Raw genomic sequence first — 15741 nt, 5'->3', positions numbered from 1 at the left:
CAAAGATAATAATAAACCATTGTGTGAAACTCTAGTCTTGGACATGATCACCAATAACCAATATATTTGATATTTTCCTAAACACAAAATGAATATATTTTGGCACATTATTTACCTTGTCTGTACTTGAGTAACAAGTCCCAAATGCCTCTACGGGAGTATGGGTCAACCCCAGCAGTGGGCTCATCAAGAATGACAACCTTTGATCCACCTACAAAGGCCAGGGCTACAGAGAGCTTCCGCTGCATACCTCCTGCAACACAAATACCATTTACTTTGTCAAACAGCATTCAAAGTCCAGGGGGTATATTTAATAAACTGCAGTTTTGATAAAGTGGAGATGTTGCCTATAGCAACCAATCAGATTCTAGTTATCATTTATGTAGTACATTCTACAAAATGACAGCTAGAATATGATTGGTTGCTATAGGGCACATCTCCACTTTTTCAAACCTGCAGTTTAGTAAATATATCCTCAGGAAATCATTAAAAGCACAGACATGTATATGTACATGTATTCAATTGATATGTATCCAATACAAATAAATTAAAAAGACATTTTCTGCTGATTGACAATTTATACTGATTAGAAAGCCCAACATTTCCATCACATCTATGGAGAAACAACATACTTAATGCAAGATAAATAGCCTATGAAAACCACTAGACAACTGAAAGGTACTGCAATGCCATAGACAACTCATGGTGAATGTTAAGGTGCAATAAATTATTTTAATCATATATACCTTTGTCTGCAAATCATCTGTTTTATTACCTTTTTTAAATTAGGATTGAGTATGAAGGCAACATTTATAACATAGTGGTACTCAACATACACTAATATAGTAGCAATAACCTAAATATTCCTGATATCAGATTAGAACATAAGTGACAGTTGTTGCAGTCAGATATGGTACATGACTGCAAACATTTGCTTATGACAAGTCCTGTGGAATTAGTGGTCTATATAAATAGCTGCTGCTGATGATAATGATGATGAAGTCCCTTCTTTACATAGTACAAGTAAGGCACTGAGGTCATTATCAGCACCAGTTGTTACTGGGACAGTACTGGTTGGTACTGGGACATTTCTAAACCTCATCCAGTTGCATTAGCCCTTATTACATATAGTTCATTTTGCAACAGAAACAAGCATTGGAAAGTCCATTTGTGAGGTGCTATGAAACATATAATTAAAGGACTTTGGGGTTCCCGATGAACGTTTTTACATGGCACCACGCTAGTGTGAATTGGCCCTTGTAACACTTCTAGTAGACTCCCTGACTAATTATATTACACTAGTGAGCATTTTGGTTTGATGGAAAATTCAAATCAGACAGGAAACTTATTATTGCAGGTGTAAAAGGTTTAATTATTAAATCCACATTATCTACATTACCTGACAGCTGACTTGTCTTGGCTTTTTTCTTATTGGGAAGACCCACATCGATTACCATCTGTTCCATTTCTGCTTTTACCTTCTCTTCTGACAATCCTTTCAGTCGTGCATAAAACCAGATGTGCTCTTCAACAGTGAGCCTGGAGGGGAATGTAGAGAGGCACAGATTGGGGAGCATATCTACATGCCTCAATGAATCACATAGACACAGACACACAAGCATGGTTAATAGGCCTACCACTCACAGTGCTGAAAAACTAGATCCTATTCACAAATGAGGAAACTCTAATTATGTGATTTACAGTGTTTATGTACAAGAATAAAACATTTTAATGGATTTCAAAAAGAAGGATATTTAGGACTACACTGTGTACTTCTACTGTAGCAGTATATATATATATATATTACATATACACAAGCATTTACATGCATGCAATAGGTATTTTTTAAAGAATACTTAACATCAAAAAGTAAAAATATAAGCTAACAACTGTATATTTGTAAATAAAGACTAGAAAGTATGTGCTCACAAGTATCTAATACACGTCAATAAATTACATGAAACCTGGACTGCAAGAGGAGTGTGACCACATTGTGCAAGCAAAAAAGACTTTGATCCTTTGCACTCACTAAAGGCATTATTATCGCTATTGTAGTTACGTCAAACTGCACTCTGTATTAAAGCTAATTTCTGTATTCAAAACAGGGAATGTTAGTTCTACATATTACAATACACGATAAGCTGACCAAATCACGCCAAAATCTTCCCCTTCTGGAAGTCCTACGCTAAGTATGGACAGTCCTACGCTAAGTATAAGCATGAATTCAATCTGAATTATAACATGATAATTACTATACTTTTTGAATATGTTTTACCTGCATCTTACCTTATTGGTGACTAATAGCTGCTATTGCCTTTAAAAGATGTGTGCAGGTAAGTGTCAACTCAGCAATAATTATGTTAAAATTTAGATTGAATTCGTGTGTATATTTAGTGTAGGGCTGGCCAGAAGGGGAAGATTTTGCGGTGAGTTGGTCAGCTTTACATGTATTGCAATATGTAGAACTAACATTCCATATTTTTAATATAGAGTACAGCTTGAAGTAGCTAGAATAGCAATAATGTATATGATGAGTGCAGAGAATCAATGTCTTTTTGTATGTTATTAATGTTCAACTACTTTCAATAACACATTAATGAATAGATTCATGTTTAAATGTGCTGTTACCAAATAATATTTTGTTTGTCTAAGTAGTGCACAGTCAGAGACATAGGGAGGCAGTGATATTAATTTTGTATAGTTGAATACCGCAGCAATACAAAAATGTTGGGGCAGCACAGTGGCCTAGTGGTTAGCACTTTTGCATCACACAATTGGGGTCATGAGTTCAATTCCTGACCATGCCCTTATCTGTGTGTTTGAGTTTGTATGTTCTCCCCGTGTTTGCGTGGGTTTCCACCAGGTGCTCCGGTTTCCTCCCAGACTCCAAAAACATACTGGTAGGTTAATTGGCTGCTATCAAAATTGACCCTAGTCTCTCCCTCTCTGTCTGTGTGTGACTATATTAGGGAATTTAGACTGTAGGCTCCAATGGGGCAGGGACTGATGTGAATGAGTTCTCTGTACAGCGCTGCAGAATTAGTGGCGCTATATAAATAAATGATGATGATGATGATGTCCTGCCACTGGTATTCATGAAAAGAGGGCTCATCGGCACGCCCTGGTGAACCCCCGCCACCCATATCTTAACTAACTAAAGCATCCTTCACCAGTGACCTAAGGCTGAACCTAGGGGCAACAACTCATGTGTGGCTAAGGTCGCACATGCACATTGCGATGGGACCCTGACGCTGGACGAAGTCAGGCTCCTCTGGCAGCGATGGACTCCATTAAAAATGAAAGCGAATGCCATCTTGAGAGGGCGTTAGCTTTTTAAGGCTGGTAGTGAAAAACAAAGCTTGTTAAATTGGGTTACATCACAGTCCCCATAAAGGTCTATGGGACTGTAGTGACCGCCATTATACAGTATAAGGCACCTGCTTTAACCTCTTGATAAATTAAGAGAAGAGCTGCGATGTTCATTCTCTGGAAAATACAGCTTATTGCAGAATGAGACATAAGAGTTAAGCTAGGTACACACTACAGGGTTTTCATCCGATTATCGTGCCAATCATACGACTGTAAGGTCCAATATTGCATTAGTGTGTACGCTCCAACGATCATATTGTATCGTACTAAAGCACATCATATAGTTTTATTTGATTTTATGACCGGACTAAAAATCTGGAATGGAATGATGTCGGGCAAATTCTGCAGTGTGTATGCACCCACGACCAACAGTGTAGGCAGATCTCCTTAGAGTTTACAGAGTCACGGTCATTACAGCAGATGGTTATGACAGATGAAGAGCACAGATCTGATGGTAAATCATATAACATCATGTAAGTGTGTATGCATGAATTAGCATGCTGATCGGGACTATCAGTCGTTGGTAAAATCGCTAACGATATCACATCGGGAGAATTTTTCTGTAGTGTGTGCCCAGCTTAAGTTGTGTGTCCTCAAAAAGGTGTTTTGTCTTGAAAAAATAAGCTAATTATCTTGAACAAAGAGTAAAGAGGAATACATTATCAGAGATTGCTGATTGCCTCCTGCAGAAGTTATAGACTGACATAGATAAACCAAGAACTTTTAGTTCTGAATCATCTACAAATTATCTACAAATTCACCTTAAAGAAGGTCAGTTATGTTATCAGATATGAAGCCAGCAGAAAAATATGCAGGTGTTTAACATACATATTTTTCACGCTTCGCCATTTTCTATGGACATGACTTAACAGGATACCTGAAGTACAGTTTGCATTCTTTAAATGTCTATTTTAATGGCAACTGAACTACTTGTCAACATCACATATTTAGAGGTATAATTACAAGACAGTAATATTCTCCCTATTGAGCATTTACTTAGATACGGTATCTTTAAACTGACATAATTAAAAGATACAAGCAGTTGTCATATCTATGTTAAAAGGAAAATGTGAAAAAATCCACAAACTAATTCAAGTTGAATTCTCTCTGTCAACAAATCAAATATCAAATCATGTAAAAAGGTCAATGGATTAACTATGTGGCACATAAAAACAATGACAAAAATGTTCCAACCTCTTGAATTAATGGTAATTGATTACTATCCCATCAGGGCTGAAGACAGCCCTATATATAGTATTATTTAGCATAACCATAAAAGGGCATATTTAAAAAAAAAAATGTTTTCACCTGTAAACTTCCAGCTGTAATTGGGGATTTCATATACTTGGATACTGGGATCCACCAATATTTCTGCTTAGCTTTAGAGATTATTAAATAGGTATGAGAGGGCAACACAGCTTTAATAAATACTATATAGCAGAATATTGTAAAGGTCTTCTAGGGCAGACATACAATTAATACCAGTTAAGCTTTTGGCTACTCACATATCAAAGAGGACATTATGTTGAGGACAAACTCCCAGATTCTGTCTGATAGAGCTGAGCTCAGCGCGGATGTCTTTTCCCATGATATAAGCTGTGCCGGAAGTTGGTGGGAACAAGCCAGTTAATATGGACCTTCAAGAAAAAAGACAACATATGCAGTTATTTGTTTCCTACTATTGCTATGTAAACTAAAAAACAGTGAGGGCTAAATAACAAAATACTACTAAACACCATACATAAGGCAATGCACTATATATATATATATATATATATATATATATATATATATATATATATATATATATATATATATACTGCGGGGTAGGGGTAGTGTATACTATACATTATACCGGCGGTTCCCAAGCTGTACGCCACGGCTCCCAGGGGTGCCGCTGTGCTGTCGCTGGGGTGCCGCGGGCCAAACATAAAAATAAAATAAAAAAAAACACAGAAACTTACCAATCCGTCGGGTGCCGGGACCCAGCAGCCTCCTCTCTCCTGCAGCTGTCACTGAATATCGACATCAGTAACAAGCTGCAGGAGAGAGGAGGCTGCTGGGTCCCGGCGCCCGACGGATTGGTAAGTTTCTGTGTTTTTGTTTTTTTTATGGCTGGCGCCTTGCGCGGGGCAGAGTGAGATGAATCGTGGCAGAGGAGGGGGACAGAGGATGGTGACAGCGGGACAGAGGAGGAGAGCAGAGGATGGTGACAGCAGGGCAGAGGGGGAGAGCAGAGGATGGTGACAGCGGGACAGAGGAGGAGAGCAGAGGATAGTGACAGCGGGACAGAGGTTGGTGGCAGAGGATGGTGACAGCGGGACAGAGGAGGAGAGCAGAGGATGGTGACAGTGGGACAGAGGTTGGTGACAGAGGATAGTGACAGCGGGACAGAGGTTGGTGACAGAGGATGGTGACAGCGGGACAGAGGAGGAGAGCAGAGGATGGTGACAGTGGGACAGAGGTTGGTGACAGAGGATAGTGACAGCGGGGCAGAGGAGGAGAGCAGAGGATGGTGACAGCGGGGCAGAGGAGGAGAGCAGAGGATGGTGACAGCGGGACAGAGGTTGGTGACAGAGGATGGTGACAGCGTGACAGAGGAGGAGAGCAGAGGATGGTGACAGTGGGACAGAGGTTGGTGACAGAGGATGGTGACAGCGGGACAGAGGTTGGTGACAGAGGATGGTGACAGCGTGACAGAGGAGGAGAGCAGAGGATGGTGACAGCGGGGCAGAGGAGGAGAGCAGAGGATGGTGACAGCGGGACAGAGGTTGGTGACAGAGGATGGTGACAGCAGGACAGAGGTTGGTGACAGAGGATGGTGACAGCGGGACAGAGGTTGGTGACAGAGGTTGGTGACAGCGGGGCAGAGGAGGAGAGCAGAGGATGGTGACAGCAGGACAGAGGATGGTGACAGCGGGACAGAGGTTGGTGACAGAGGGACAGAGGTTGGTGACAGAGGGACAGAGGTTGGTGACAGCGGGGCAGAGGAGGAGAGCAGAGGATGGTGACAGCAGGACAGAGGATGGTGACAGCGGGACAGAGGTTGGTGACAGAGGGACAGAGGAGGAGAGCAGAGGATGGTGACAGCGGGACAGAGGAGCAGAGCAGAGGATGGTGACAGTGGGGCAGAGGAGGAGAGCAGAGGATGGTGACAGCGGGACAGAGGTTGGTGACAGCGGGACAGAGGTTGGTGACAGAGGATGGTGACAGCGGGGCAGAGGAGGAGAGCAGAGGATGGTGACAGTGGGACAGAGGTTGGTGACAGAGGATGGTGACAGCAGGACAGAGGAGGAGAGCAGAGGATGGTGACAGCGGGACAGAGGAGGAGAGCAGAGGATGGTGACAGCGGGACAGAGGAGGGGGACAGAGGATGGTGACAGCGGGACAGAGGTTGGTGACAGAGGATGCTGACAGCGGGACAGAGGAGGGGGACAGAGAGCAGAGGATGGGGACAGAGAGCAGAGGATGGTGACAGCAGGGCAGAGGATGGTGACAGCAGGGCAGAGGAGGGGGACAGAGAGCAGAGGAGGGGGACAGAGGGGCAAAGGATGGGGACAGAGAGCAGAGGATGGGGACAGAGAGCAGAGGATGGGGACAGCGGGGCAGAGAAGGGGAACAGAGAGCAGAGGAGGGGCACAGTGGGGCAGAGGAGGGGGGGCCAGCGTGAGAGGGGCAGTGGAGGGGGACACAGCGTGACAGAGCAGAGGAGGTGGGACAGCGTGACAGAGGGCAGAGGGGGCAGTGTGAGAGAGGGCAGTGTGTCTGGATGCAGAGGGGGCAGAGTGTCTGGATGCAGAGGAGGCATTTTTGCATACAACTAATTAAGTATTTCTGTCCTGACCTAAATACTTATTACAATTTTTTAACCCAACTACTTCTAAAACAGGACTGCTCAATAATTATTTTGGAGGGGTGCCTTGAAAAAATTTGGAGACTCTAAGGGTGCCGCGAACTGCAAAAGTTTGGGAACCACTGCATTATACACAAGTGAAGAAAATAAAGTTTGTGTGCAATTAGACCTTTCTAGATTTTACATAATTATCTATTTTGTTATGATCTGAAAATAATTTATTTACTCAATACGATATATATATATATATATATAAAGTTCTAACTTCTTACATTGTTGTAGTTTTTCCAGCTCCATTGTGTCCCAAGAAAGAGGTGATCTGTCCTTCATAGAAGCTCAGAGATAAGCCATCTACTGCCACTTTCTTACCATCACGGTAAATCTTGACCAAGTTCTGGATGGACACTCCTAATGGAAGATGGGAGGGTTCCTCTTCCATGCAGACTAAATAAGGTAAACAACATATTGATGATATATTGTCTAAAAGTACCACATAAACATAATTTTTCAGCCTAGTCATAGTGTTTAAAAGAAATAACTTATGCAAACTTTGAATATTTTTTTTTTTAAGACGACATAAAACCGCAAAATCAGATGTAAGGATTTACCTTCAGATGAACCCTTCTGCAAAGAATGGGGGTGACTATCCATCTTTGGTTCCTCTCCACACCAATATGACTTTGTGAATGGGAAGTACCAGGGTCTGGGAATTCCAAACTCGCCTTAATGGTAGAAATATAACATAATTCAAACCCATAAAACTGAGAAACAAGGTGCATTTATAAAACGATAACATATCTGCATAATACATCTTTGTTAAAGTGGATGTAATTATAATAACAGTATAAAATAATATTAAGTGATGCCAGTTTAACTCATCTCTCTATACATTAAAATAAATAGTTGGTATTCTTTATTAAGCTTAGTAGACAAATGACCTAATTTAGGAGGGAAACTATGGTCATTCTTCCAACCCAAGCCCATGCCAATACATCAAACTTAGGCTGGTATTAATTCAACTGGATTTGACTTGATACAAAGTCCCTGGCCCACAACTAGTTTTTGTAGTTTATATTATACATAGCATTACAGACAGTTTTGTATTGTTACAGACAGTTTTGTACTGTTATACTTGCTCCCTGCTGAAGTAAAACAAAATAATTTCCAGTTTTACAACAACAAAGTTACGTCTTATTCATTACTTCCTTCTCTGGGTCGCGTACCATGGGAGTATACCCAAGTTTTTGTGAGTGAACACTCATGTATCACAGAGGACGTTTCACCTTTTATTCCTAGATTGTTTGAAAAAATAAGCAACTATTCTTTACATTTAGAAATAGTTTTGTATTATCCATTCATCATTGCTGATTAATGTTCGTGAATCCATTAATTATGTAGGCATATATTGTTTTATTTCTGGTTCTTCCAGTTTGCTATAACTACGTTATGAGAAGATTACCTGGAAAGACAGCTTCAATGTACCAAGTCATCACTCCATACAAAAGCGTGTCGAACAGCATCATGAAGCCGGAAGTAGTAAGACTGTACCCGTCTTCTTGGAGAGGACTGTCTAGTAGATTGCTCCACTGCACCCCGACTCCTTGCTCCTCAAAAAGGGCAAAAACTTCACAGCCAAACCCAAAGGCAACAGGTGACAAGAAGCTCTGCAAGGAAAATATGGAGAATTTTAACAGAAAATTGAAACACAACAAAACAACATCTAGTAACTAAATAAAAATCACTATTAATAACCATATTAGTGAGAGACACAGTTTGTTACTGTTAAGAGACTAATATTGATGGTAAACAGATATGATTCTGGTGATAGGTCCATGGGTTCTGCAAGTTAAAAGGACAAAAACAAATTCTTACCGCAAAAATCTTGAGAGTGTAGCCCACGTAGTCTTGCCAGGCAACACATAGTACGTATGGCAGGTACAGTGTAAAGTAGATGATTCCACCGCAGGCTGCCGCTAGGTTAGCTCTAGAAAAAATGGTGCTTATCAGGAAGCACTGGGCGATGGTCACCACTCCAAAGACAGACAAGAAGACAAAGACCACGCTGGGATCACTGTATGGCAGAAGATTTCCTGTCTAAAGAAGAAAATGGAAATAGACACAGGTGAAATTTTAGTTAGGAAGATAACGGCAAACCAAGCTCACATATTACATCTACATATTAATCAAGCAATGATATTGCACTGCAAATGTTCTCTAGGTTGACGTTGGTAATGATATAAACTAGAACAAATTGAATCACTGAATGATGCTTTGCAGTTACCTTCAGGATCAGCACCAAAAGGCCAGCACTCATAAGAAGTGGAATGAGACTGCTGATGAACCAACTCAGCCACAGAATTCCATTGTCCAGCCCCATGATCCGCATAGTCTCTTTTAGACGAGCCTCTTTCTCATATACAATTCCCTTGATGATTACAGCAACAGAATAGATCCACGCTAAGGTCATGAATAAGGGTAGGGATCGACTCATGACTCGTAGAAATCTGAAGTAAGAACAAATATGGTATGAATTCGTGGCTAAAAGATCTTGTGTTTCTTGTATCCTGTTTTCTCTGTCCCGGTGTTTAGACTGTGCCTCCCTTGTCTCTGATTTTGTTTCTCCCTTCCCTAGTTTCTCTGCACTGGTCCTGTCAACTTCATTTTGCCCTTCTGTAGTTCTGATGCCCCACATGCTATTCTAAGTCCTTGGGCTTGCTGTGTCCAAATCTCATAAGCTCTCTCCACATATTCTTGCAATTTACACACTTCCTGTCCACTTATATAAGTTCCAGCCCTGGGATTCCGATTCTCCCTCAGCTACTGATCAGTGATTCCCTGCTGGTCATTACAATTATCCCGCAACTTTAGTGAGGAAAACTGTACAGTGACATTAGTGCTCATGTACTGCGTTGCATTTAAGTAAAAAATATGCACTCGGCCACAGTATCGGCTTTTATGTAAATGAAATAATGAACGTAATTGTCTGCTTGTTCTCGTTTAGCACAAATATTGCAACTAAATAAAAGGTCAGAAAATGAGCACAGTCTAAAATACTAGATACCCTTTTAGCTTCAAAGCAAACAATAAAGCTGACTCAGAACTACAATAGTGGACAACTGCATCGCAAATGGTGCCAAGTGTCTACTTTGTGCAGATAGCGTTAGGTTTAAATGGTTGTGTATGTCTCTACACGCCTAGATGGTTACGTTTGCGGGGTCGCAAAACTTTTTACTGGCCGATGGGTTGATCAGGGGTGTTCCTTGGAAAGTGTGGATTAGATATACAATATTGACAAATTCTGAACTATACTGAATAATGAGATTTTGAGGGACAGGATTATTTAAGTGAGATAATGGGGTGAATGCGCACTGACATAGGTTTTCCCTGATTTACGAGGGAAGCACAGTCTTTCCTCCCATAAAGTTTTTGAATTCTCCAGAGGAGAGCAAAGTGTAAATGAATAAAGGGGGGTAGTATTAAAGTGGTAGTTGGTTGAACTTTGATGTAACGTTTTTAGTGTACCCACCTTCCACCATTTATCTGTCAAAGACTGAGAATGGAGGGGTCACCTTTTAATGTACTTGTGCACATAAATAATTGCCGGTCCGCTGGCTTTACGCTTTGAAAATGACCCTTATATTTAGGCTGTAAGCACCTAAAACGGCTGCATAAAATAATGTTCTGTGATAGTTTCTAAGACTTTTTTGGCAGCACCAGGAGACATTCTTATGTACTTACATGTCATCTACATAACAGGGGTAGGGCATCTGCTGAACATAGACTCCTGTCCTCTTCTGTGTGCCGGTCTGTATTCTAATGATCCCCTGCTCAATAACATCCTGCAAGTACGCAAAACCTCCCCAGATGTATCGCATGTCTTCAAATGGGTCAGCGCGAGGACCAGGATCCCAGTAACTAAAAATACAGATTAAAAAAGTACTTTATTGTAAAAAATGTATAATAATACCTTTTTGCTATGTACAATGTTGCACATTTATATAATATGTTCTGTTTATATGCTTGTTTATTAAAATGAAAACTACTAAAAAAAAATAAAAGTTTGGAAAAAATATTTGATGCAATTTTAATTTCCCAATTTTAATTTTAAACAATATTAAAATATTATTATTGCCAATGACAACTTTAATCTGCTATTGTACATTCCAGCTATAAAGGCTTAATTTATTGTTAGTCCAGTTTTGGAAATCTAAAGACATTACTTAAACTGGCTTCAGGCAGGCTGAACTTGCTACCCAGCACTCTGGGCCTGATTCATTATGTTAAGCCTAACGAATGTACTGTGCGTCGGTTTTTTTTAAATGCACATATTTCAGGCATATGCACGTCAATATTCAACAAGGAGCAGATGTAAAAATACGTCTGTTGTTGAATACGGGTCTAGGTCTACTCTGCACTCACAGACAATACACTGCAGGATACGTCCAATACATATATGTACTATAAAGTCCCAAAAGAACGCACAGGTAAAAAAAATTCAGTTTTCACCTGTTAATAGTATAGTCAATGACAAAACATTAAAAAATAAAAAAGTTCGTTTTTTTCCATTTTTTGCGTCTTCCATAAAATATATTTATTAGGATGTTATGAATGCCTACTGTACATAAAATGCATTTTTACAGTTGCTCCTGATGGCAAACACATGTTCTAGCATGCATATGCGACCATCATCACTAGTAACCTTCACTTGCACCAAACTTGTAGCTGGTGCAAGTGATACGACAGAAAAAACTTACCTGTGAGATTCCCAGAGCTTGAATTGGATGCTGCTGCGTGCGCTGGAGCTTGGCACGCTATTACTGTACATTAACTACATGCATACGCACAGTCCCCTCCCCGTTTCGCCCCTGAAATAGTAGTCTGTAATAAGGGTCCTTTGCTCTCGAACATGAATTGGACGTTGCTGCGTTCTCTAACCTATGATTCGTGTCTCGCCATGCGCAGAGCAATTTTACGCAAAATACGGCACGTGTCAGCATTACCGTACATGCCTTAACGAATCAGACACTCTGTGTTCAATTTTTCAACGCCCATAAGTGGCCATTCCACCCTTTGGACTACTGGTAGCAATGGGACCTGTTAAGGTAATAGGAAGATGACCTCACACACAGGACAATAGTGGTCATCAACTGTATTTCACAATATACCACATAGTGATCCTAGTGATTTTGATCTGATTATTATTGGGCATCATGGTTGTTTAATAAACAACAATACTTAATTTTAACTGAAATTCAAGGTTGTTTTTATTATTTGCTTTTTATCTATTTGTTGCAAGCCACTGGTAGCATTATATGTTATACATCACTCATGTAAAATAAACATAGACAGAGATAGATACATCAAGTATATATCTTTTTAGCACTCACCCATCCTTAATCTTGTTGGTTCTCTCCACGTTATCTATGTCCATGCGGATTTTATACTTGATATGTTGAGGAAGTATGGTGTCATTATCAGGCAAGTCCATGAAGACTACACCTGCCCAGAACTTCCTCTCGTTTAGAAGCTCCATGGACTTTTCTATGAGAATTTCTTCAGTATCCACCGGTTCTAACTTGTCCAGATTGACACACTAGAAATATATAAATAGATTTGTAGAGGTATTTACTTGCAATATTTCAAAGCTAAATGGCTAATCAGCATTCTCAGATCTTCTCCTTGTTAATGTGACAAGAAGGCAGCGAGTAAGTTAAAAGCTAGGTGTGTCTATAAAGGGAAGATAAACGCCGGGTTCCTGCAGCCAATATACGATAGACATAGGCAGCAGAACGACCTGGAGACAAGCAAAGTGATTAAAAGGGATAAATCAACCTGACAAAATTATACTGTCTCCATCGTTGCTTATAGCATGAATTACTTACATTTTAAATAAGGGGAAATAACCAATAGCGTACATGCCTTAGTTCACTATTGAGAAGGTAACCAACAACTATCCATATTAACTATAAAAGATAGCACTGCATATTAAAGATTATATTTAAGAAGATATCTGTAAGACTCACCTCCATGAAGCGGGACATGGTCAGTACAACGCGGTCAGTCTCGTTAAGGGCTTCTCTCCAGGTGTAAACTCTTCCACTCTCAGCTGATTCCTCTGCTGGTTCTTTGGCCAGGAACCTGGCAACGTCTTCTGATGTCCAACCTGTTGAGTTTAGCTGGCGATCTAGGAATTGCTTGCTGCCTTTATTGGTCAATAAAGTCTAAAAGAGATTAAAATGATATTAAACTGTTACATATGTTTTTCCTTATACTCACCAAATGTGAGCATTAAACTATTGCACTTTATTGTTCTGTTTTCATATCAGTATGTTCTGGTTAAAGGAAATATTTACTCCTAATGATTGAAAAACACTATTTTAAAAACAACATTTTTTCCCCCCAAAGCAACAAAATGATAAAAAAGAAAAGTAGAAGTCTAATAGTGCCAGGGGATGTTCTGGGATGTTTAAACCTATACAGTGGTAAAATTATCACTGCAAGGGTTGCGGCTGCTACAATGTGAGGTAGCTGAATGGATGGCAGCAACAGTCATCCAATCATTGTTCTCGAATTGAGGTGTCAACAGATGTGAAATTAAAAATTCCCCTGCCAGGCATTAGAGGGAGATTTACAATTACATATTTAGTATGGGTGGATAATTGCAATAATTAAAAAAGATAACTGATCAAAAACAGTGGTATTCCCAAACACATTGACAGTATCTAAGGAAAAAGTGCTGTTTTAAATTATATTGGATATTAAACTGTAGTTTTCACGCAATGCATTTTGTTCATCATCAAAAGATCCACCGCTTTTTTGATTGTGATATTTACAGTACATCCTACATATTTAAATGCATTATCTAATAAACTTACCCTGACGAGGTCCATCTCTTTGCTACTTTCTAAGAATGTTTTGAACTGTGGCCGAACTTCTTCCCACATTGCTCCAAGATCCCGAAACACACCTAACTCTTGGAAAGTTTTGTTCACCTGGAATTAGGTCGGATGCAAAATTATGTCAATTTCCCAAGGTTATGGTGGTGTCATAAAAGCAACATTAAGTTACAACAATAGCCAAGATATAGTGTTGTCTATATGGTAGAAGTAGCAGTACGGAAAATGTAAGTGAATGAAATTTGATAGTTTTACAATCAAAGCAGTAGTAGAAGTGTTGGTATGGCATACCACTGTATACACCCCCACTTCCACCACTGTCTATACCAGGGGTGTCCAACCTTTTAGCTTCCCTGGGCCACATTGGAAGACGACGAGTTGGTTTGGGCCGCACATAAGATACACTGACAATAACGATAGCTGATCATCCAAAAAACCATAGAAAACATATATATATATATATATATATATATATATGAGAAAAAAAGTGATTGATATATATATATATATATATATATATATATATATATATATATATATATATATATAACTTTTTTTTCAAATCCCCCTATACTTACCTTTCAATCGCCCTGTTCAAAAAATCCTCTCTAGTTATTATACTATAATCACTTTTTGTATTGTTTCGATGCAATATCAATAAAGTGCATTTAGGCCAGGTATTGTATATCAGGGTGCCCTGACCAGGCCTGCGGTACCTGACATATACATCACTGTGACCCCAAATTGTGACCTGTTTTGCTAATTACACCACTATGTTAGTTAAGGGATAACAACTTATAATGGGCCAAAGAGAATAATATATAATGCCCCATTAGTATTACAAGTAGAAGTATGTAGCAGGGAGATAAGGTCCATGATGCTCCAGGACCAGGTGACTTTTATTCACTGGTCAGCGTCCCTTGAAATAATAAAAAAAATCCCCCTTAACTTACCTTTTAATCGGCTTGTTCTCCTGTCCTCTTCTTTTCTCCAATTCTGTGCTGCTGATTGTTCTTCTCGCACGGGTGACTCCTCTGTGCTGCGATCCGCAATGGATGTTGGGCGTGATGACATCAGACCCGACATTCACTGCGAGCACCGCACGGAGGAGGAGACAAGGGAGGGAGCCGGAGTACCAGCTGACATGACCGCGTGACCGGTAAGTATTTTATTTTATTTTTTTTGCAGGATTTTTTTTTTCCATTAACAGTGCTGCCCCCTTGCCACAACCAAAACTCCTTCTGGGCCACATTTACAGGCGTGCTGGGCCGCATGCGGCCCGCAGGCCGCGGGTCGGACAACCCTGGTCTATACAGATATACAGCTTTCATTTGTTTTGACAGTATTTGTATAACCGTGTACTTTGACATGTTTACATAGCTTGTTTGAACATCAAATAATTGTCTTCATTTGCTATGTTACAAAGCATTTAACACAGAGGAAATTATTTTTCCTTTTTATATAATTGTTTTCAAAAGTATTATTATACAAATATATCTGAAGAAAAACATTGGCAGTTATTGCAAAAGAAAGATAGGAATATATTGTACTATGGCATGGGCATGTGATTTCTAACACAATCTTGCAATACACACACATCTGCATTACTGAGAAATCACATGA

The 15741-nt window shown here is 40.0% G+C and overlaps 1 protein-coding gene across 2 annotated transcripts in view; it reads right to left on the bottom strand.

Moving 5' to 3' along the window:
* Positions 1-15741, bottom strand: part of ABCA1 (ATP binding cassette subfamily A member 1) — a 106103-nt gene that overhangs the window by 28288 nt on the left and 62074 nt on the right. For both annotated transcript variants that reach the window (XM_075210475.1, XM_075210484.1), the window contains exons 11-22: positions 14098-14214; positions 13246-13443; positions 12610-12815; positions 10961-11137; positions 9504-9726; positions 9095-9316; positions 8682-8886; positions 7831-7944; positions 7495-7666; positions 4875-5006; positions 1400-1539; positions 116-253 (exon numbers count right to left, since the gene is read on the bottom strand). In XM_075210475.1, the coding sequence (XP_075066576.1) occupies positions 116-253; positions 1400-1539; positions 4875-5006; positions 7495-7666; positions 7831-7944; positions 8682-8886; positions 9095-9316; positions 9504-9726; positions 10961-11137; positions 12610-12815; positions 13246-13443; positions 14098-14214 (2044 nt within the window). The remainder of the gene's footprint in view (positions 1-115; positions 254-1399; positions 1540-4874; positions 5007-7494; positions 7667-7830; positions 7945-8681; positions 8887-9094; positions 9317-9503; positions 9727-10960; positions 11138-12609; positions 12816-13245; positions 13444-14097; positions 14215-15741) is intronic.

This window comes from Mixophyes fleayi, chromosome 1, assembly GCF_038048845.1.
Source record: "Mixophyes fleayi isolate aMixFle1 chromosome 1, aMixFle1.hap1, whole genome shotgun sequence".
Lineage (NCBI taxonomy): Eukaryota > Metazoa > Chordata > Amphibia > Anura > Limnodynastidae > Mixophyes > Mixophyes fleayi.
This window is presented reverse-complemented; position numbering and strand designations above follow the sequence as displayed.